This window comes from Felis catus, chromosome A3 (assembly GCF_018350175.1).
Source record: "Felis catus isolate Fca126 chromosome A3, F.catus_Fca126_mat1.0, whole genome shotgun sequence".
In the NCBI taxonomy this organism is placed as follows: domain Eukaryota; kingdom Metazoa; phylum Chordata; class Mammalia; order Carnivora; family Felidae; genus Felis; species Felis catus.
This window is the reverse complement of record NC_058370.1, coordinates 137984838-138007695: the sequence shown is the minus strand read 5'-3', so window position 1 is coordinate 138007695 and position 22858 is coordinate 137984838. Positions and strand designations below refer to the sequence as shown.

The 22858-nt window shown below is 48.8% G+C and overlaps 1 protein-coding gene across 11 annotated transcripts in view; it reads left to right on the top strand.

Annotated features, from left to right (window-relative positions):
• DCDC2C (doublecortin domain containing 2C) overlaps positions 1 to 22858 on the top strand; it is an 87937-nt gene that overhangs the window by 56120 nt on the left and 8959 nt on the right. For 9 of the 11 annotated variants that reach the window (XM_045055014.1, XM_045055015.1, XM_045055017.1 and 6 more), the window contains one exon: positions 12955 to 13018. The exons of the other annotated variants lie outside the window; for them this stretch is intronic. In XM_045055014.1, coding sequence (XP_044910949.1) covers positions 12955 to 13018 — 64 coding nt within the window. The remainder of the gene's footprint in view (positions 1 to 12954; positions 13019 to 22858) is intronic. 11 annotated transcript variants of the gene reach the window in all.

The window sequence follows — 22858 nt, the reverse complement described above, 5'->3', positions numbered from 1 at the left end:
GTCTTCGACCCGTTCACCAGTCACCTCTCCCAAGATGCGTTGGAATCGCCCAATCTGGTCATTTCTTAGTGTTTTCTGTTTTCGGCAACTATGCTGGCTATTTTATTTATTTGTTTATTTATTTATTTTGAGAGAGAGAGAGTGGGGGAGGGGCAGAGAGAGAGAATCCCAAGCAGGCTCCCCACTGTTGGTGCGAAACCCGATGTGGGGCTCGAACTCACAAACCGTGAGATCATGACCTCAGCAGAGACCAAGAGTTGGTCGCTCAACCAACTGAGCTACCCAGGTGTGCTGTATGCTGGCTATTGAACCATTTTTTTTTAACATCTATTTATTATTGAGAGACAGAGAGACAGAGTGTTGAGGAGGGGAGGGGCAGAGAGAGAGGGAGACACAGAGTCTGAAACCGGCTCCAGGCTCAGAGCTGTCAGCACAGAGCCCGACGTGAGGCTCAAACTCACAAACCGTGAGATCATGAGCTGAGCTGAAGTCAGCCACTTAAGCAACGGAGCCACCCAGGCGCCCATGTTCCAAAAATTCTTAACTCAATGAGCCTGGGCGTTGTAGGACTAGAATTTGGCCCGAGAGACAGACAGAGAGAGACTTGGCCCTCTCGTCACTTCCCGTCTTCAGTGTTCATGTTGTTGAAAAATTGGAAGTTTCAGAACATGGCACGAATTTGGGTGGAGTCCTAAGAAAATGGAAAAACAAAATAAAGAGTGGGCGATTTTCATCCCATAGTTACAGGATAGGAGTTACGTATCATCGATAAATGTGTGCTTATTTTCTTAAAAAGAAAAGGAAAAGATTCGTGTTCTATTTTGTTTCCTGGTTTTCTTGTCATTATGACTCCACCCCGTCTCATGTTGTGCTTCGAACATTCATTGAGGATCCAGTGTCCAGGGAACTCGACCACTTCCCCTTACAAGCTCCCTGCCCTACATGGTCCCCGAGTTTGGGAAACAGTGGCCCTCATGCCAGACAAGGTCAGATAAGAAAAGTGAGTAGTTGACATGTTTCTAGCTATAAAATGAGTGACAAACAGGGAGGCCGTTTGAAAAGTAATCATAGTGATGGTTTATATCAACTGGCACAAATCATATTTAAATGGCTTAACATACTTAAAAAATGCCAGGCGCAGGGCGTGACGCATTTTTCCGTCGCTTGCAGCTCCTGCTGGAATCGCCGCGTAAGGATCTTGCCACAGCCAGTGGATTCGCAAACCCGCGACAGTGCTTTGTTCTCGTTGTGTGCGTTATCGGTCAGTCCGTGGAGGGTTTTCATTTAATTAACGTTGCCAGAAATGCCAATAAAACCAGGGCATTTTTGATCTCACATTGTCTCTGACTCAGGGTTTTTGTGACAAAATGAAATCCAGCATGGATTCTTTAATTGATTTTTGAAATTCATTGCTTGCCCAGTATCTTTACCGTTTTTTTCTCTTTATTATCTTCATACCGTTTTGTGACTACAGCGAAGTCCTTTATTGCTTCTCTGAGAGACAAGGTTCATATTGATCAGCGCTAGAGTCTCGAAAGCTAAGTGTGAGTCATCGATAATGCTAAGTGGGATATGGCGAATTAAACATTAAGTAATGACATTTTTAGAGAATGACATGGTTCTACAAAAATAAGGCTCGGGTTCCTCTATACGTAGGAGAATCATTTGGATTCGAGCACAAAGGGGAATTTTTCCCTTGAGATAGAGAAGATGCTTTATCTTCAACTCTATGTATGTAACGCTCTTCATTAGTAAGACAGAAGGTATTGAAGACGTGTCTTCATGTATTCTTCACTGAGACGCTGTTGTTGAATTGATGACAATTTTAGAAACCGCGGTTAGGGACCTGGAGGAGAAGTTGAAATGGCTTCCTTCCTGTCTAGAGAAGGAGGAAGTGGAGGAGGACGGGCAGGTTAGAAGAGGCGTAAAGCCCCAGGGATCTAACGCACAGCTCAGAGACTGCGGCCAGTGATGCGGTCTCGTTCACCCGAGAGGAGATCTTACATGTTCTCGCCACACGCACAAAGCAGGTGTCTCTGCGAGGCAATGTGCTCAGTAACTTGACCGTGGTCACCATTGCACAGTGGTACTCCTGAAAAACCACAGCGTCGTCCTTCCTAAATGTCCACAATTGTTACTTGTCCGTCACACCTCCGCGAGGCCGGGAAAGGACACCAGCAGGTGCAGGCCAGTGTCTTCCATGATGCCTTTCATCTCGGAAACATCCACGCTCGGCTCCTGGGCTGAGGACCCTCCTGATCCCCTCAGGGCCTGCCCATCCTCGCGCCTCTCCCAGCCCCATGTGAGCGGTGGGCCCCTCCTCCCAGGAAGGTAGGGACATGGCAACTTCCCCCAGCTGCTGTCTCTGGCAGGACCGCCCCAGGCATGGGTCTGACTGTGTCCCCAGCTCCCTCCGGCTCCCGGTGGGTCCCGGGGTATCTCCGATGTGTCCGTCACCCTTGTCACCGTGCAGGGAAGGGAGGTCAAGTTCAAGGAGATGCTCAGGTACGTGTCCTGTTTCTCAGCAGCCGGTTCTCGGCTGTTCGCTTATTAGCGTGTTTTCTCATCCACCGGTCGCTGGCAATGCGAGCTGTTACAGAAGATTGATTTTCAGCAGATGGACAAACCTCTTACTTGGAGACATCTCCTGGGACATAGACGAGAACAGCACCAGGACTTTGCTGGGGACAAACTCTTAATCAGCAGAGGTACCTCCTGTGGGGTGAGAGCAAGGAATTTAACAGAACTTTGTGCCCAGCTTGTAATGCTTACGTAGCAGAAACGGGCCGGGGAGAGGGTTTTCCTGCATTAAGCGAGGTGGTCCCCTCGGCTGTGAGCCCAGCCCTGGAGCGAGGGCATCGCGGCCAGTTTCTCCCCTCTCTCCTGCTGGCCTCGGGAGGGCGGCTTTTTATCAAAATGTGCACGAGCCACTGCAGTCGCAAAAGGAAAGCTGTTTGTTCGTATTTACTTGGTTTTCCACATGAGTTATAGAGATGCCGTCTCTAACTTTTAACGTGTATAAATTGTGTTTCATTATGAGAACTTATGTGGTCAACTTACAGTGTGTGGGATGGTGCCAAGCAACCTGGAGGTTAGGCTTGTGAAACACAGACGCGGCATAGATATAACGTTCAGACACAGAAAGAGCATTTAAAGTTCCCGTTTCTGCGAAAGCTTAATGAGAAACCTTAATTGACTGCCTCTACCGCACCCCGGGAAGGTACTTTTAGGTGAATGTGTTACTTGTTACCCAAAATTGACAGCCGTCTTTTGGAGGAAAAAATATCTCCTCCCATGGGTACGTTGGAGAAAAGAAAATCAGAAACAGGAAGAGGAAAGGAGCCGGAAAGCCCACGGGCACTTTGAGTCGACAGTGACTTTGTTCGGGGGCCTTTTCTCTTGATTCCACACGTCTCCTGTGAAGCCGGCAGCTTTTCCCCTAGAGAGAGCCGGGATGAGAAATGGTGGGTCTTGAGGTCCCACGGAGCCGCCATCCGTGAGGCCGTGTGATGCTGAGTCAGTCAGGTCAAGGCGAGCTCTGGATTTCTTCATCATCGTGGCTTGTCTACCCTGGTATTGAGGGAGAAGAATCTGTGGCAATGCAAAAAAAAGTTCTACGAATAAAATTCACATTTTCTGCTTGTAAATAGAATGAGTGGGGGAAAGGCAGGCCTTTTTTTGGAACTTGCGATAAATCAAAAAAGGAAAGTTGTAGCTCACGTTGAAATGCCGTAAATTTCACAGATTGATAAATATCGTGGGCACGGAATGCACATGAGTTTGAACAAACCGTGTGTCTATTTGGGGCGGAGTGAAACGCTCCTAAAGGTCCTTCGGTTCCACCCTCTGAATCAGAAGCCCGTGTGACATTCCCTCAACATTCTGTGTCGCCACCGTCCCAACGTGTGTCCTGAAGCCCGAGCACCTGCACCTGACCGGTAGGGCTGCGTCAGGCCAGCAGCTGGCTCCGTGCCCGGGCGGTCCGTTCCTGGAACATGCCGGGTCTCTGGGATCCTAACGTCCGAGCAGAAAGCACCCCTGGCAATGATTCTTTCCCAGTCCTTTCATGTTACTGGGGAGTAAGTGGAAACGTCTCTGCTTCTGTCAATGCCGCGATTTGTGCTGATTTCCCCCCTTGCAGTACGCGTGTCTAAAGCCGATTCCAGATATCCCGGGAGGGCGGGCTCTGCATTCAGAGCCCGTTGAGTTGCACAAGGCTCTGTGCCAAGTTCAGACACAGTGGGACGAGACTTTGTCATCCGACACGAATGGCTGTTCTCCTGTCTCCTGCAGGAAGGCTGCAGGCTGTGGAGACGAAGCCTGCTTTGTGGTCCACACAGTTTTGCTTGCTCTTCCTCAAGCCCTCGAAGGATCAGGGGGCCCACTTGCGTCTTCTGGGTGACAGGGATCTAGTCGAGAGCTTCCTCCGTACGTCCGAGGACTGAGTTTTCTCCTCCTTTGCAAGCGGACTGCTGTCACAGCAGCAGCATCTATCTCAGGCAACATGTGTGTTTCTAGAAGGGGACCCCTCAGCGGCTTCTGGTAATTTTTGGAATTCTGGGATGGGGGTCAGGTGTGGCTCCTCTGGATGCGAGCAAGGGAGGGGTGGCCGTTTGGGCCTGGAGACACGTCTAGGACCGCCTCTTGGTCAGTATCTCGACGTCGCCTGTAGGTCAGACCGCTGCTTCAAGCCCCAGAGGAAGAGACGTCCCCTTCTTTCCTGAATGAGCCCATCCCCCATCCTTCTCCCCAATCCCTCCACTTGCAGGGCCACCGCGCTACAATTTCTGTCTGCCTTGCCTGTGTCGTTGATCTCTCCCTCGCGCCTGCGTGTCTGTCCTGCTCTCCAGTCAGCAGAGGTGTCTGCTTTGAGAGGTCGTCCTGGCCGTCGGGCACGGACCGACGTGGATCGCTCCGTGTGAAGTCTGCTGCGGCTGCTTCCGTGTTGGGCGTGCCACACCAATGGTCCACACGAAATCCTTCCGCTTTCTCCCTCTGGCTCCTTGGCGGCCCCTTGAGGCACGACCGCCACCCCGGTCCCCCATAGCCGCCCATCTGCGATGGGTGGATTCGACGATCCTTTCTCACCTGCTCTATCCTTCGATTTTGATTTTGACCCTGCCCATCAACCCCTCGGTCATCAAAAGCCTCCGTTCCATTGCATGGCCTGACACTCTCCCGTCCTTATCAGCCTGTTGGCCTCTCCGTCTTGGCCCACCCCCGAGCGAGACCTCACGTTCTGTCGTTGTGGCCCTCCTCTCTGCTGCTCCCCTGGCGGGGAGTTTACCCTGATGGCCGAGATCATTTCAGTTGTGCTGACCTCCCCCCCCACCCCGTCCCCCTGCTGCTTCCAAATGCCATTTTGGTCCCTTGTCCTTAATGGAACCTTGGATGACCTCAATTCTTCTAGACCCTCAGAGCACATAGAATGTTGTGATTTTTCGCGAACCTCTTCATTTCCACGTAGATGTCCCCTCAAATAAGACACGTCCTGAATGCCTCTCAGTTCCTTCGTGTCTCCGTCAATGGCACCTCTGTTCTTCCTTGAAGGGGCACCACTTGGCCAGTGCTCCTTTCCGATGCCCTGTTCCCCGAGTCTTCCCTCTGGCTCTGCTGCCTCAGTGCTGGTCGATGTGGGTCAACTCCTGGCTTCACACAGTTCCCCTGACTCTGTTTGCCTCTGCCCATGTCTTCTGGTTTAACTGTGTCACTGCTCTTTCCAAAACCGTTATCGTCCTTACCCAAGTCTGACCACTTTTGTGAAACCACCTTTGACCCCTCCAACCTTTGGTAGTTTTTGAAATCCTGTATGACTTACTCTGTATGAACAAGGTTAGTATATGTGGTTATTAACATTATACCTTAATTATTTGCTGTCTCACTGGGCACGCACTTCCTATTTGTTCATTAGTCCCTCAGGAGGACTGTGGAGAGTATGCCCTGCCTTCCCCCTAGCCCTCAGCAGTGACTGGCGGAACCCAGGGCACATAGTAGGTGCTCAAAAGGTAACTGGTGGTTGGCTAACATTTCACATTTTCGGGAAATAGACCCTTGAAATGAGGATCGACATTTATTTTCTGTCTCTTCAGCTGAAATCTCTGCCCATCTTTGGAGAGGAGCCATCTGCCCCCTTTTCCTCCATCACGCCTGACTTATGGAGGACCCCCGTCTAGTCTCTTGCGTGTGTTGTCCCCTATTTTGTTTCCTGGCTTCTGGTTTTTAAAAACTCCACCTTGAGGATGACAACGAATCTGCGAGGGAGGGACTCAGCAGGAGCAGGTGCATTTTGTGGAAACATTTTCTTATCTTGCCTGTTCTTGATTCTTCTAAGAGATCGTAGTGATTTTGTTATCATTAATATTTACTGAAATCCTGCCATTTCCCCAGTGAATAATGTTTTTAAAAATTTCACCCATTCTCCCTCCCCCCCACCTCCCCTCTGGTAACCATCTGTTTGTTCTCCATACTTAAGAGTCTGTTTTTTGGTTTGTCTCTCTTTTCCCCCTTTGTTCATTTGTTTTGCTTCTTAAATCCACATGTGAGTGGAATCATACGGTATCTGTCTTTCTCTGACTGGCCTATTTCACTTAGTGATATATTCTCTAGCTCCATCCATGTTGTTTCAATATTTCGTTCTTTTTTATGGTTGAATAATATTCCACTGTGTATATCCCTTTGAATGTGTTTTTGTATTTTGGGGATAAATGTCCAGTAGTACAATTGCTGGGTCGTAGGGTAGTTCTATTTTTAACTTTTTGAGGAGCCTCCATACTGTTTTCCAGAGTGGCTGCACCAGTTTGCATTCCCACCAACAGAGCACGAAGGTTCCTTTTTTCCCCACATCTTCACAATATTTGTTGTTTCTTGTGTTGCTGACTTTAGCCATTCTGACAGGTGTGAGGTGGTATCTCAGTGTGGTTTTGATTTGTATTCCCCTGATGATGAGTGATGTTGAACATCTTTTCATGTGTCTGTTGGCCATTTATAAGTCTTCTTTGGAGGAATGTGTGTTCGTGTCTTCTGCCCATTTTTTAATTGGATTATTTGTTTTTTGAGTGTTGAGTTGTATCAGTTTTTTTTAAAATTTTTTTTTCAACGTTTATTTATTTTTGGGACAGAGAGAGACAGAGCATGAACGGGGGAGGGGCAGAGAGAGAGGGAGACACAGAATCGGAAGCAGGCTCCAGGCTCCGAGCCATCAGCCCAGAGCCCGACGCGGGGCTCGAACTCACGGACTGCGAGATCGTGACCTGAGCTGAAGTCGGACGCTTAACCGACTGCACCACCCAGGCGCCCCGTATCAGTTTTTTTTGATATGCCATCTGCAAATATCTTCTCCCATTCGGTAGGTTGTCATTTCGTTTTGTTGATTGTTTCCTTCACTTTGCAAAAGATTTTATTTTGATGTAGTCCCAGGAGTTTATTTTTGCTTTCGTTTCCCTTGCCTCAGGAGACATACCTAGAAAAAAGCTCCTGCGGCCGAGGGCAGAGAGATTACTACCTGTGCTCTCTTCTAGGATTTTTATGGTTTCAGGACTCACATTTTGGTCTTTAACCCATTTTGAGTGTATTTTCATGTGGGTGAAAGAAAGTGGTCCAGTTTCATTCTTTTGCGTGTTGCCGTGCCGCTTTCCCAGCGCTATTTGTTGAAGAGACTGTCTTTTTCCCATTGTCTAGTCCTGTGTCCTGTGGTTGAAATTTAATTAACTATATAACTGTGGGGTTGTTTCTGAGCTCTCTATCTAACTCACATATACGAGCTGTTCTGCGCATCTATGTGTCTATTTTTGTTCCAGTGCCATACATTAAATCTATAGATTGCTTTGGGTAGTATAGACATTCTAATAATATTTGTTCTTCTAACCCCTGAGTGTGGAATATCTTTCCATCTGTGTCATCGTCAACACCTCTCATCGGTGTTTTATAGTTGTCAGGGTACAGGCCTTTCACCTCTTTAGTTAGGTTTATTCCTAGGTGTTTTATTATTTTTTGGTGCCGTTGTAAGTGGGATTGTTTTCTTAATTTCTCATAATTTCTTAATTTCTCATCTGCTCCTTCATTGTTAGCGTGTAGGAATGCAGTGGACTTCTGTACATTGATTTGTGTGTCCTGCGGCCTTACGTTTTTTCTTATCTTGCTCGCACTCGATTTTTCCAAGAGGCCATCGTTAATACCTTATCATCACTATTTACCGAAATCCTGCCGTGTTCCCAGGAAATAATTTTGGTATCAAATGTAAGTATTTGGTTTAAAAACTCTCCTTTGCTTCATCCCAGAGAAGAGGAGGAGCGCACACGATGTGCGAGGGCGATTCATTGTTACGACGGATATTTAAAAAACAGCCTAATTTCAGAGTGCTTTTCTACCTGGGCTGAAATTCCAGCTGAAGAGCCCTTTCTGGTGAGATTTTCATGGTGTTACCTTTTACCCCCACTTCTGGTCTCTTAGGGAATTTTATTGAATTATTCGTGACGTTTTCTTTCTGGGTCCATTTGAAGAAGACTGGATTGTTATTCAAAACTTGGAAATAGGAACTGAAGTGGGGATCAAAACAATCACTGACATGTGTCGAGTTAACATTTTTTTCCTTGTCAATACTATGGATGACAATCAAGGCAAGTCACCTCGCCTACGTGAGATGTCCCTACTCCAACCCCACAAAGTCACAGGCAAAGCTGATGATAAGCGATGTACCCTTTATTCTTTCTGCTTAGTCTCCAGAAGGAATTTTGGGCAGAAGAGAGTGGAAGTTACAGGTGGGTTAAGCCAGAAAAGGCACGCACCGGGTCAGAGTAACGCAGGGGCCGCGGAGTGGTGTGACGCGTGCGCTCCTAGCGACCCTGAGAGTGGCGAAGAGTGAATGCGTCCTTTTGAGTTTGTGTTTCTAGCCCCGTGCTTCTGCGAAATGTTTTATGTGTTTCTGTATTTTATGTATTTATGGTATTTTTAAAGGAAGTGACTAGGTTTTTGCAAATAAGTTTCTGTGTTGAATCTTAGAGACGGTATGAGGACTTACGAATTGCTTACCACACGTTTTCAGTGATGCTGCGGGCTGCACTGAACAGTTTTAGTGAGAACAGTGATCAAATGCAAATCTAGAAATATCTCACTTATCTCTCATTTTTAAGCCATGCTGAGTTTTGCAAAAGCAATTTTCCATCTATGCGATGCCTCTGTAGTTAAGCCACAATTTCTTCATTTTGAAAATCCTGCCTCCCGATGAACCAGCCATCATTTTGCACACGGCAAATCCCTTTGCTGTGTCGTTTGGTGTTTCCAGAGAGGACCGAGCTCCCAGGCTTCTGTCTGTTCGCAAAGCGGCTCCCGCCGTGCTTTCTGGGGTCTCCTGTGAACTTTGTATGGTTTTCCCTGCCTTCTCTCTCTGTGGGAATAGAAGTGCCTCCTGTTGCTGTCTGCTTGCTCGCTCCCGACCAGCTCGTGGGCAAGAGGCAGAGGGAAACTTGCTGGAATTGCACCAGTGGACTCCCAGGGGGGACACACTTTCCCGCGGGCAGAGCACGTGAACTTGCACACGTGGCCTTGTGACGTCATATGACGTCAAGCGCTGTTTTGGGCATTCTAGATCTCAGGTCACGGAGGGCGTGCTCTGAGCCCCCGGATTCCTGTGTCCTCTGCTCCTTCTGCCGTTGTAAAGGTGGCCGTGCAGACCCCTTCTCGCAGGCTCGGCTCACCAGCACCAGAGGTATTGTCCTGAGGTTCATTTCCTCCGAGAGTGAATCCGTTTTTAGCGGTGTTGTTGAGGTATAGTTTACACCCACGGGGATCCGGGGGTTTTGACAAATGGACACAGTTAGCGGCGAGCAAGAGAGCGCGGCAGGCTTTCCACCCAGACGAAGGATCTCCATCCTTCCTCAACTTCCCCGCTTCCAGAATCGCGTCCTTAAATTTCCAGGTGTTCGGCTGCTCCGAGTGGCCAACTTCTGCCAACCCGGGCAGACAAGCTGTGATTTCCTGCAGCCAGAAGCAGCAGACGCAGGGGACCGCCGCCCCCCGTGGACAGAGAGTCGTCTTCCGTCTGTCCTGCCCTGGTGCTTCCAAGGACTCAGAGCTGCTTTTAATGACCATAGTGATTTCTTTGGTTTTATGATTCCGATCGGCGGGAAGAATCACCTGAGTCTCCACGTCATACCGTTCTTCCTTTGTTGGGCCCATTTTCTCTCCTTTGTAGAGACTGAGGTGTAATTTACGTACGTGACCCTCGCCTTTCCAGTGGGGTGTTCTAGGAGTTGGGGACACGCAGTCATGTAACTGGCAACGTAGTCCAGTATGGGGGACATCAGCACCCCCACTCCCGCTTGTCCCTCGGTCCCTTGTCGTCGACCACCTGTCCTTTCTCCCCTCCCACATGACTTGGCCACCACCCGTGGTTTTCTGTCCTGAGGTCCTGCCTTTTGCACAGAGTCACAGAACAGAAGTGTGCGGTTTGTTCTCTTGGGAGTGTGTTTTCCACTTACAGTGATGTGTGTGGGATTTGTGGGGTGAACCGATCGGGCAGTGGCCGGCGGTCTGGGCCGTGAGGGGACTCACCGGAGGCAGAACAAGGGAGATAGAAGTTTGTTGAAACGTGCTATCAGGGAGCAGCATCGGGACTGCAAAGGGGAGGCTGTCTGCCAGGAGGCGGTGGTCGGGAGGGGGGTTTCTGGTGAAGGGGGGAAAGTGAGGAGGCTTGGGGACGTATGGAATTCTCCTTTTCTGGTGCCCGGGCCTGGTTGTATGTAGCCCATCGGTCAGCTGGGACGTATGGGTGTTTCGAACTGGGTCGCCTACTGAGCGTGTTGGCTTTCAGCCTGGCCGTCACTGTGGGCCCTTCTACCTTACTCAGATCTCCACGGCTCAAGTCTGCTGCCTGAAAGCGGCCTCTGCAGGGCTCATCTGTCTTGCAGGTACCAACCAGTGGTCCCTTTTCATTGAGTGGTATTCCATCCTACAGATGCACCGTTGTGAGTTTGTCCATTCACCAGATCAGGGACATTGGGTTGTTCCCAGATTTTTGCAGTTTTAAAAAGAGCTGCTCTGGGGGCGCCTGGGTGGCGCAGTCGGTTGAGCGTCCGACTTCAGCCAGGTCACGATCTCGCGGTCCGTGGGTTCGAGCCCCGCGTCGGGCTCTGGGCCGATGGCTCGGAGCCTGGAGCCTGTTTCCGATTCTGTGTCTCCCTCTCTCTCTGCCCCTCCCCCGTTCGTGCTCTGTCTCTCTGTGTCCCAAAAATAAATAAACGTTGAAAAAAAATTAAAGAAAAAAGAGCTGCTCTGGACGTTGACGCACAGATTGGGTAAATACCCAGGAGTGAGATTGCCGGTCTTGGGATAAAAGCATATTTAACTTTGCTAAATAAAGACCGACACAGGTTCCCTAAGCAGCTGTGCCATTTTGACGTCCCACTTGTTCCTGATACATTTTTTTTCTTTATGTATAGTTAGATCTTTATTTATGTATAGTTAGATTGGATGTGTCATATTTGTGAAGGATCCTTGTGTCTGTTTTCAAGAAGGTTATTAGTCTGCAGTTTTCTCGAGAAGGCTTTGTTTGGTTTGATATCAGGCTAAGGCAGGCCCCATAATGTGTCCCCCCGTGGTGCCTTCTCATGATCAGGCTGGGGTTTTAGAAAGAATGCCATAGAGGTGAAGTGCCCTCCTGGTATCATACTGGGGACATTCATGGGATGTCCCCAATAATGGCAACCTTCATTCCTTAGTGACATAGTGTTTGTCAGATTCTCCTCTGTCAACTTACCATTCATCCCTTTCCTACTCTGTGGTGTTGGAAGTGAATCGCTAAGTCTCACCTCCAAAGGAAGTAAAGTGTGAATTCACCACCACCTCCAGGAGGCAAAGCTTAGTCTATGAATCTGTTCTTTGGAGTTCTCCTGCAAGGAAAATTTGCTTCTTATCTCCGATTTGGTTATTTATTTATCCAAGCATTTATTCATATTGTGATGGATTCCTGTCTATTTATTTTCTGCTTCGGGCTGTAATTCAGTGTGGCATTATTTGTTGTTCTCATTGTTCCTGTTTTGGACTGTAATTCCTTCAGCCCGGCTCCCGGTCCCTTTGACACGTTGCTTTGACGTGTTCTGTTTAAGAGCTTCCTTTTTTTCTGTTACTGCGAGTGCCTCCAGGCCCCTCTTGTTTTCCCTGCCCTTGCTGTGGAACCAGTCATGTGTCCAGGGAGCCTTGGCTGTGTGCCCTCAGGCCTGCTGCACCCACTCTGATCCAAGCCTGAGCCCTTCTTACCCCTGTCTTCCTCCCACGCTCTGCCCCAGGGAAGCCAGCACTCAGGCCCTGTTTCTCCTTGGCGGAGTCTGTCTGTCCTTCAGTTCTGGGCTAGTTGGTTTCCCCGTGATCCCAACTCTCTGATGACTTCTAGAAAATTGTAATTTCATACATTATCTCACTTTGTCTTGTTGTTGGGAGAGGAGAGACTCTCTTTCCAGTTCTTCACATTCCAGAGAAAAGCTGGCTCATTTTTGATATGGGACGTGTTGGCGAGGATGTGATTGGTGGTGAAAACCTTAGAGTGACCCACGGGAATCCGTGTATGAGCTGGGTCTGTGGGTCCCAGTCTCCAGCTTGATCCCTGAACTACCGTTGAGTGAAGAATCCAACAGACTGGGGCTCGGTTCTGAGGCCAGACGAGGGGAGATTTTCTCATCCGTGGTGGTCCGTGGGCTTCATTTGTCTCCGTCTGGACTTGTAGGCAAGGCCAGAGTAAAGGTGCACCTGCCATTTCGTGGAAAGGTAGCTGGCCTTCCAGCACGGGCTGCCATGTTTTGGCAAATCATTGTCGAGTGCACTGATATCTCCAGGGGACTAACCTTTGTTGCAAACTTCAGTTCCCAGGGTTTGGTTGTAGCTGAGTGTTCTGGTCCTGAGGACCTCTGTTTATAGCTCAGAGAGAAAAGTTTCAGCTGCTAACACTGATGGTTTCTATTTCAGGAAGACAATTCACGAATGTCTTTTAAGAAAAGGTTTTCCTTAAGACACAGCACAAAGGAAAAAGGTATGTCACATAGATGTGGAAGAAATAGAAATGTGTGTATTCTGTAGAAATTCGGCCATGGGTGCGGGTACTTGTATGATCCTGTTGTAAACGGCTAGTCAAGTTTGTCTCTTGAAATATACTTAAAATATGCAGAAGATATTCGATAGGTCTTACTTCTTGCCCACCATTTCCTTCTGCCCCCCCCAAACCCAATAACATCACCAAATTTTAAATTGTTTCCTAATTTTTTTCATAGCTGTTTATTTATAATCATAATTTTTTAGATTTGTGTTTTTAAAAGTAGTTTGATGTATATGACTTCCTGATGTAACATGCTAGCCGTGAAGAGTGGGAAATGATATATTACTGTATGAAATGACATAATGCTTGGGAAATGCTTTGCAAAGTGTAAAAATCCTACGGACGTATTAACTACTTGGCTTTTCGTCATGTAAACTGGGTATTTTCCGGATGAGGAAGCCGAGGCATAAAGTGGGTAGGAGTCCTTTCCAAAAGGTCACGTGTCATTTCCCGTTTCTGAATTGTGATGTAGCAGGACTCCGACGGTGTGCCTTCTGGGGTCTGAAGGTCTCGGATCTGTGGGCAGTTCATTCCACAGCCACGAATCGTGCCTCGGATCCTTATCAGTAACTACTATACTCTCTGGTTGTAATTTAGTCCCCAAAACTAACTACCTGCAGCCCTTTGTTCCTTTAAAGTGTGGCGATTCCAGTTCCTGAGACAGGAACGCCTTCTGAGGGTACCTCGCAGTAGGGATTACCTAGCACTGTCTGTTTCCCCCGTTCCTTCCGTGGACCCACGTGGAAGGACCCAAGCATCGCTCCCCCTGCAGGTAGACAGAGGGGTGTCGACTGCAGGGGAGGCCGGAGGGAGCTCTGCTGGCTCGTAGGGAGTAGGGGAGCCCAAACTCCCTGGTCCGGTGGGCCGGCTGTCACCATCCCATCTCACTGGCTGACTTCTCTTAGCATTACTCATTTTTAACATAAACTAGCTCTCACGAGAGCCTCGAAGGTTCAAGGTGTGGGGGTGGAGAGCACCGGGCTCGTGTTCGGTAGAGCCACTACGGAACAGAGGGGGCGGTGTCTGGGGACCAGCAAGGCTGGACCATAGGAGCGTCGGTGGTTTTCAGGCTGCATGACGGTAGTGAGGTTCTTCGTGTCAGCTGACTTTCTATACGACTTCCCGTCTGTAGGCTGGGAGCAAAATCAGTGAGGGACACAGGCTGGCTTGGAACCCATTCTACCTTATTCTGTTTGGGGGTTCAATTTAAAATTTTCATTATAGGGCCGCCTGGGGGGCTCAGCCAGTTAGGCAACTGACTCTTGATTTCGGCTCAGATCGTGATCTCACGGTTCGTGGGTTCCAGCCCCATGTGGGGCTCCGTGCTGACAGTGTGGAGCCTGATTTGGATTCTCTCTCTCCCTCTCTCTCCGCTGCTCCCCTGCTTGTGCGTGTGCCCTCTCTCTCAAAATAAACAAATAAACCTAAAAGATAAAGATTAATACATTTTCATTATAATTGTTTGTATTTCCACGATTGAAATCTCTCAACAACAATTTCTATTGGATGTCGGGAAAACAGAAACTCCACTGAATGTTTAGGAATGGCTACCATTTGATTTTCTATGGTTTTTGATACCTTAAGAGAAAAATCATATTGAGTATGCTAAGTGCCAACCAGATAATCGGGGAATTTTGTTTTGTTTTGTTTGGAAGAGAAAATTGTTATCTCCCAGATGCTAAAACTGGAAGGTGTGGCATCCACGAGGGCCCCAGATCGCCACCTGGTGACCAGAAGGGAACCCCCGGGTGCCACTCGTAAGTCGGGCCCAAGCGTCCCTTCGGGTGTGGAATATGGGTCTGAGCCACTGTGTCTCTTTTTGTTATTTGAATTAAAAAATTTTTTTTAATATTTATTTTTGAGAGAGAGAGAGAGAGGGAGGGAGACAGAGGATGAGTGAGGGAGCAGAGAGAGAGAGAGGGAGACACAGAATCTGAAGCAGGCTCCAGGCTCTGAGCTGTCGGCACGGAGTCCAACGCCGGGCTTGAACCCATGAGTCGTGAGATCGAAATTGGACCGAAATCGGACACTTAACCGCCTGAGCCGCCCAGGCACCTTTGTTATTTGCTGTTTATTTGAAGGATGCTCTTCAGGTGACAGTTCATGACAGGGAGAAGTCTCAGCGAGCAACACCTAACCTGTCTCCGGCTGCCAGCCCCTCCTGTGCCCTTCCCCTGTGGTCAAGGTCTTGAGTACTTAAAAAAAAAACCCTATTAAGTGCTGCAGGCGTTTACTGAGCCTTAAGTATATGAAATGTATATTGAACCATCTGCTTTAACGGCGCTTTAAAATTATGCACAGATTCCAAAATACCTTCATAGACATTTCCTTTTCCTTTTTATTTTCATTTCAATCCCCTTGCCAGGTGATAATCCTCCTTTCACAGAGAACAGAATGACTGCCTGTCTTGTCCTCGGTGACACAGGTGACAGAAGAAACAGCAGAAATTCAAGCAAATCCATTTCTCCTTCCTCTATCCCGCCCCCACCCATAGCCCATGAGGCACCGTGCTGGGTGGGCCAGCTCCCCCAGGGGACTGGCTCTGGTCTGCGGTGGGCTTACCCCTGACGCCAGCCCCGGGTCACCTGATGAGGTGGCTTTGAGTGATTTTATGACCCCTCCAGTTTGTTTCCAAGTGACCAGGTTACCTTTGGGCTCTACTCAATAGATGTGTGGTTCAACAACAGCTTCAAGGTCTCTGGGCGGTTTTTCACCCGAGTGCGTTACACAGGGCTGTTGGAGTTAATCAGCCAATCTGAGGCCACCAGAAATTGTGACTTATTTGGGAGAAGGGAATGAGCCCATTTCATACCTCACTGAAGAAATGTCACCTTTCCCACCGAGTGCTTGTGGCTGTTAGTGGCCGTCCGTCCTATCAACTCCCGTGCAAGCAGGTGCACGAAGCCTTGGACTTCTGGCCGGTTCTAACCCTTGCTCCCAGAACAGCGCAGTGCCTGCCTGCATTTTGTCAGAGTTTGCACGTTTCGTTTTTCTGGGGGAATGAGGCCGTCTGAAGTCCCTGAGTTTAATTCAAGGTGATAATAATCTCATTTGTTTTATCTCGCTGGGAGTCATTTTGGGCTGTGTTCTGGTGCTGTTATCTTTGCTTGTTTTGAGAATTGGGAAGTAGAGGGATATTCAAAGTGAAGGAACAAAAGAATCCGAAAAAAAAGACCGGTGTCTTTCCACTGTGGTTTTTCAGCCTTGTTACTTTGCTTCAAAGTGTTCACAGCTCCAGGGGCAGTCAGGGAATGAGCACAGCACCGCCCAGCGCCTGGGTGCCTGGCTCAGACACCTGCTCTCGCAGCGTCGGTGAGACGGGGCCCCTCGCCTGGCGCTCCCCCGTGTGCCGAAGTTCGGCAGCCACCGGGCGACGCGTGGCCAGGCCAGACTCTCACGCTCTCCGGAGTCTTCCTTGAGTGTCTTTTTTTTTTTTTTTTTCTTCCTATGATTTTAGTCAGTCTGGAAACTTAGGAGTCATTTAAGATACAATCGTAACTTATGGATTGTCATTCAAAGAGCCACTAGCGTTTGGTGGGGACGGTGGGACCAGCAGGCGGGAAGGGCCTCCCAAACTGCAGAGAGCACGTACCCCGGGACCGGCTTGCCTTTTGGATCGACACATTTTTGGTTCAGAAGTACACTGTGACTTTCTGAGCTTTTCTTAAACGTGGCCTAATTTCACAGCCTCCTTTGACTTGTGATGGTACCCTACCCTGCCCTGGAAAACTTAATCACGATGACTTATTTTTAAAGTTTCATTTCACTATCTTTGGGTGAAGCTAGGGGACTGACTTGCCTGAACCAGGCTGCTGTTTTATGACTTTGATCAGAGCGACCCCGCGCAGCCCTCACAGCCCTTCCCATCTCCCCACCCCTCAGAGGGTCCTTCCCTGCTTTTCTGTCTTCCCGTGGGTGGCCGGAGGAGAAGCCCTCTGCTCCAGGAGCTGTTGCCAGTTATCTACCCCATAGTGTGAAGTTCAGTGGCGCCCAGCTTCCTTTGTGTTTGGAAGCCATCTTAGAACGAGCTGACTCTTGGGAAGGGGGTGGGAAGGAAGTGACGGGGCTCTGACGGTAAGGCCGCGTAGGCCTGTGAGGCCAGCCCTGGTCTGTAGGGGAGGATGCTAACCAAGCAGAAAGTGATTCCACTGAATACACATCTTATTTGACCAAGGATAAAGAAGACTGAGAGAGAAGCAAGTGGTTGGCTTGGTGTTTGGCCCCTGATTTGTGCTTCCCCGTTTACCCGTCGGCGCGTCTACGTGCTTCTGTGCGGTCTGAGATGTTTGGTAGGCAGCAACTCCACGAGTGCCATGGCTTTCCACTCTGTACGTTATGAGTGCTGTTGCTTGAGAGGTTTCATTTTTTGGCACATTCATTTAGCGATGTCCTGTGATCTTTTACGCAACTATGAAATGACGCTTAGTTCCACAACGTGGTGCACACGGGACTGAGCACCAGGCATCCAGAGGTAACTCCGGACCTGCTGTGTCAACTCAGATTGGCCCCAGGGGCCCCAGAAAGAGGCGGGTGGAATTGGTTAAGAGGAGGTGCTCCCTCTCGGTTGGGTTTGAGTCGGGCTGAACTGTGAAATCGGAGTGTGGTTCGGCTCCTTCTGACGGCTCTTCTCGGATGAGGAGCGTGTGCAGAGAAGCCGCCCCGTCCCTCCATGGTGCTGCCTGTGCTGAGGCTGCCTGGAGGGCCCAGGAGGGTGGCCGTGGGGACAGCTGCCATGGGGGACGAGAGCTCAGTGGTCCCTTGGGCTGTGCAGCGGGATTGACGTTCATTCACTGGGGGTTGCTTGAGTTTTGAACCCAGTCTTTGCCTTCAGACAGGACTAGGTCCAAGTAATCCTAGAGAAAAGTGTTCACTATACTTTTTTCTCCTTAGATGCTTTCCTTACCGCTAAACCTAAGTTGATTCTGAGAATCTAAGACCCCTCCTTCTTGGGCTAGCAGAACTCGATTCCCGTCTGGTATTTGGTCGACAGTCGTTCTTAGGAGATACTGTGGTTTGGGTCCAGACCACTGCAATAAAGCAAATACTCCACTAAAGTGAATTCCGCAATATAGCAAGTCAGATGAAGGTTTTGGTTTCCTACTGTGTGTAAAAGTTACGTCTACACCACACGGGGGCCTGTTAAGCGTGCTGTGGCATTATGTCTAAAAAAAACCAGTGTAGATACTTCAAGAAATACTTTATTGCTAAAAATGCTATCCTCTGAGCTTTCAGTGAGTCATAACCACAGATCACCATCACACATATAACAATAATGAAAAAGTCTGAAATACTGAAAGAATTACCCAGATGTGACGCGGAGGCATGGAGTGAGCCAGTGCTGTTGGAATGGTGATGTCACCAGACATGCTTGACTCAGAGTAGCCACAAACCCTCAATTTGAAAACAAACTAACAACACCCCAGTGTCTGCAAAGTGCAATAAAGGAAAGTTGCAACAGTGACACGAGGCATGCCTGAATAGGAAGCCCCTCTCCGGTCTTGTAGGATACGTAACCTTAGCTGATTAAATGATCTTCCAAGTTCATAAAGATGTCTTGGTGTTCATAAAACAAGTTGAATTTGTATGGCGCCTTTCTCCATTAGCGATGGGAGACTGTGCCTTATACACAGGGGTGCAGGGCGAGGGGCCATTTCCCTGTCTTCCTGAGGGCCACGAAAACAGGGTGTCCTTCCTTCTGTTTGTTGACATCACTTCTCCAAGATGATCTTGGAGAAGCGGTCATGGCATGGATTGAAACTGATAAGAGAACATTAATATGTAATGACCTAAAAATTATTTTTAAAATATTTGGGAATTGATAAGGAGAAGCAAAGTGTTAACCAGAGGAAGTGAGCATTCAGCTGAACCTTAATCGCTTCGTCGGCCATGGGCGCAGGGGGAGGCGTGCCGGACGGAGCGCGCTGGGGTCGGGCGCCCGCCCTGCCCCGGTACCCACGGCATCCGAGCAAGTAACTCAGACTCTTTGAACGTTATTTTGCTCATCTACGGAATCGAGGGCACGCGGCCCCGTTGTGATGTTCAATGAGAAAAGTGACGTAAAGGTGTATCGAAAACTCTAAACTGTAAACAGACGTAGGGCAATTCTTCATCGTGCGCTCTCATCCCTGGGAGCTTCCCCGAGCTCTGCAGCTTTGTATGCATGTGTTGTGTAGAGGCACCTGCGTCTCCCGGCCTGGCCGAGGGGCCCCTTCCTGCTGCGGCTCACCGTCATCGGGATCTTGACTTGGTTGCCAGCCATCTCCGCACACCTGATTTCGACTGGTCCTCCGGGTGGCATCTTCCGGTCTCTGTGCACCAAGCGGATGCTCAGGATGAAACCCTTAATATCCCTGCGCGGTCCAGGAACGCATCTCCCCTGCCTGCACCGTATACTTTGCTTGAATTCTTGGCAAATTTCACAGGAATAAGGCCTGTGGCATATGTGTTGTGGTTTCTTTCAAACGAGATGCTGACACGTGTTCATCGGTGGGAAGAAAAGAATAATTAGCTTACAACATGGTTGGAATTTAGTCTAGGAAGGGACCCGAAAGATCCAGTCTCCCCATTTGCCCTGCAATTTCTCTTCGGAGGAGGTTCCACTCCTGTCACCACCCGGGTCTTCTTTTTGAGCTGTGAAATAAAAGGTAAGGACAAAGTCCTTGGTTTTCAATCTTTGAAAGAAAACATGGGAAAATTTTAGAGTGGAGACATCTGGCAGGCAGCACCAGCCTGAGGAGTCAAGGTGAATACCACCAGTGATAAATAATATAGTAGATGTCTTGGTATGAGGCGGTGAGAAGGGCTTTGCTTCTCTCTAGTAGCGTAGTAGAATAGTAGTATTCCTCCAAAGCCATGACTCCAGTCTATTCCTGATAAAACATCAGCTACACCAAACCGAGGGACATTCTACAGAATACCCAACCGGTACTCTTCAAGAAAAGTGTCACAGTCATGGAAAATAAGGAAGGACCGAGAAGCTGTGACAGTTTGGAGGAGACTAGGAGACGCGGGGATTGACTGCAAGGTGCTATTGAGAACTGGATCCCGGGACAGCAAAGGGACATGAATGGAAACACTGGTGAATTCCAAATCAAGTCTGCAGTGAAGCAGCGTTGTCTTACTGTTGATTTTAGTTTTTATAAACGAACTGTGGTTGTGTAAGATGTGAACACCAGGTGAAGCTGGGTGAAGACAGGATTGGAGCTCGGTCAGGATTGGAGAGTGAAGTTGACACGGGTCGTTACCCTGCGTGGGAAAGACGAGGCCCAAGGTGTGGTCTCAGGAGAAGGATAGAAAACAGGGTCGCTGGATGGGATGGGGCTACAGAGCTGAGAGGCCAACCCTGGAAGGTGTGTCTCGAGTGGCCGCTGAGATCCCCAAGGACAGTGATGGGGGCTCTGTTAGGGGGAGAGAGGGGCTGCAGGCCGGGGGGTTGGGAAGGGAGGGCCATAGCCACTCCAAGGAACATAGGTGGGTGGAAGAGTCTGATGACATGGGCTATGAAGAGGGTGGAGGAAGGGCTGAAGGTCTAGAAATGGCAGTGAGGAGCGAGGAGGACCCGTCCCCTCCTCCAAGCATGTGGGAGAGCCAGCCGCCACCACCTGGGGACACTGCGGGGGAGACTGTGTCCTCAGGAGGGTATGACTTGGGTAATCTCTTCTGCGGGGCACTTTGAAGCTTCCGCACCTCTGAGCCAGCAAAATCCACCTCTGGAAGTTTATCCCAAGGCTACAAAATCAGACAATTTCTTATTCCCCATTGCCACCCTTGGCGTGGATTACGACTTCTAACAGCGAGTGGCGGGTCTGTGACTTCAATTTATTTCCATTTTGGGGGGCTTTGCTCTGCTTTCCCAATTTTCTATCATAAGCACATTTGAATACCAAAAATTAAAATTATTTTAAGAGTAAAAATGTCTGTATTGGCTGCAGGCGGGCTCATTAGGTTAACCTGTTTGTTATTCCGGGTCGCCAGGGCGAGACGCGTCCTTCAAGCCACTATCGGAGACGCCGTGAATTCAAACTATTTTTTGATTTAACTTGTAATTCCCTCTAAGGACTTGGAAAATGCCTTTGTTACTTTATTCGAAAACATTCCAGCCCACAGAGAAATCAGACGGCTAGGTAATCGTTACAGAATATGAAAGTTAAATGCTACCTAACTCTGGGCTTCTAACTTATCGCGAGTGAATTATACCTTAAACCCAAATATTGGATTTATTTTCACCAATTTGAGCCTGACATCTTAATTCACAACCAGCAGCTGCCGTGTGTTCCGGCGGTCACAAAAATAAGTGCAAACGAACAGGAGTCTTCAAGGCAAGCGCTGACGACTCTACGCACGGCACACTCAAGTCACATTGCGCAGTAAAGCAGACGAGTGATGGCATTCTTTGCGGACGAAGGTGGGGGTCTCTGTGAGCTCATCCAGCTGTCGGGGTGCGTCTGGTTCCCGGTGGTCTCTGACCGCCTGCGATGTCGTCGCAACCAGCCGTCTCCTGAAACTCCCGGTTCTCGTTGACTCTCCTCTGCCCCGATTTTCAGACTCCCCAGCTGCTGCTGTTGGCAGTTTAATCTCCCCAATCAAATCTTGTAACAGCTTCTCGGATTTCTTCCTCCAGCGGCTGTCAGCGACCCCAGCCGCTCTTGTATATCGTTTTCATCCTGCTCGCCCGAATGTCAGGCCTTCAGTCTAGCTGTTTGGCCCCGGAGTTCAAGTTGACTGAAGCGCTTATTAGCAAAGGTATTTCTGTGTTACTCACGCCAGTGGAAACCTTGACACAGAGATACACTTAGAAGCATCTGGAATGGAACAGATATTTTCATGCTACGTGCGTGAATCGGCAGAGACTGCATAAATCTCCAAATCCCCGAAGCCAACGCAAAATTTCCAGATAAGACGTTAAATGGGGCAAAGCCGCAGAAGCTGGATTGCCTTTATTGACGTCGTACCGCGTGGATTAGCATGTTATACCTTGCAAGCGTTGACATAAGTCATACGTGTCTGCTTTTAGTGTTTTTCATTTTAGACCGAGTGTTCTATTTTTATTGCTATTTACTCTTGGGGTTTTTGAAAAACAGCTGCTGTGTAAGTCGAGCTGGTTTACGTTTTCTGGTTGTTCGGAGGGTACACCCAACGCCTGCATTTTACGGTTTACTGGTGTAACCGGAGAGACTCTGTTACCTCTTAAATCTTGTGTGGAGCCAGGGAAACACCACCTATGCCCCTGACTGCCCTCGAAGAAACCGCATGAGGAAACAGTTGAAGAGAAAAGAACGCCGTCACCAAAGGCCTTTTTTCCTCAGAGGAAGAAAACTAAGATCACGATTTTGCCAGTTGCCCTGTAATCTCAGAAACTACAATTTACCTAATGTTGGCATGACTTCCTGCGTAATAACGCGCGATTATCCTTTTGCTGAAATTGGCTCTAAATTCTCTCAAAGCCAGTCACCATGGGAATATTCCAGCAATTCTTTTAGCTCTTACATCTAAATCTCATAATATGTAAACCCGTTGGTCCGTTGATTAATATCTGGATGTTTCTCTCTTTTTATCACCTCTCAAGACCCTCAGTGAGAAGAAAAAAGTGGTTCCGTTTCCTGGTAAGAGAGTGAATTATCGATGATCGCTTATGGGGTGTGAATGACCCATGCGGATGGCTTCTCTGGGCTCACTTTGTCCATTTGTGAGTTTCCCCTTTTGAAAATGTCCGAAGCAGGTCACTTTATGCGTTGCCCCAGCCTGACCTGGCCATCCACGGCCATCCGTTTACAGGCT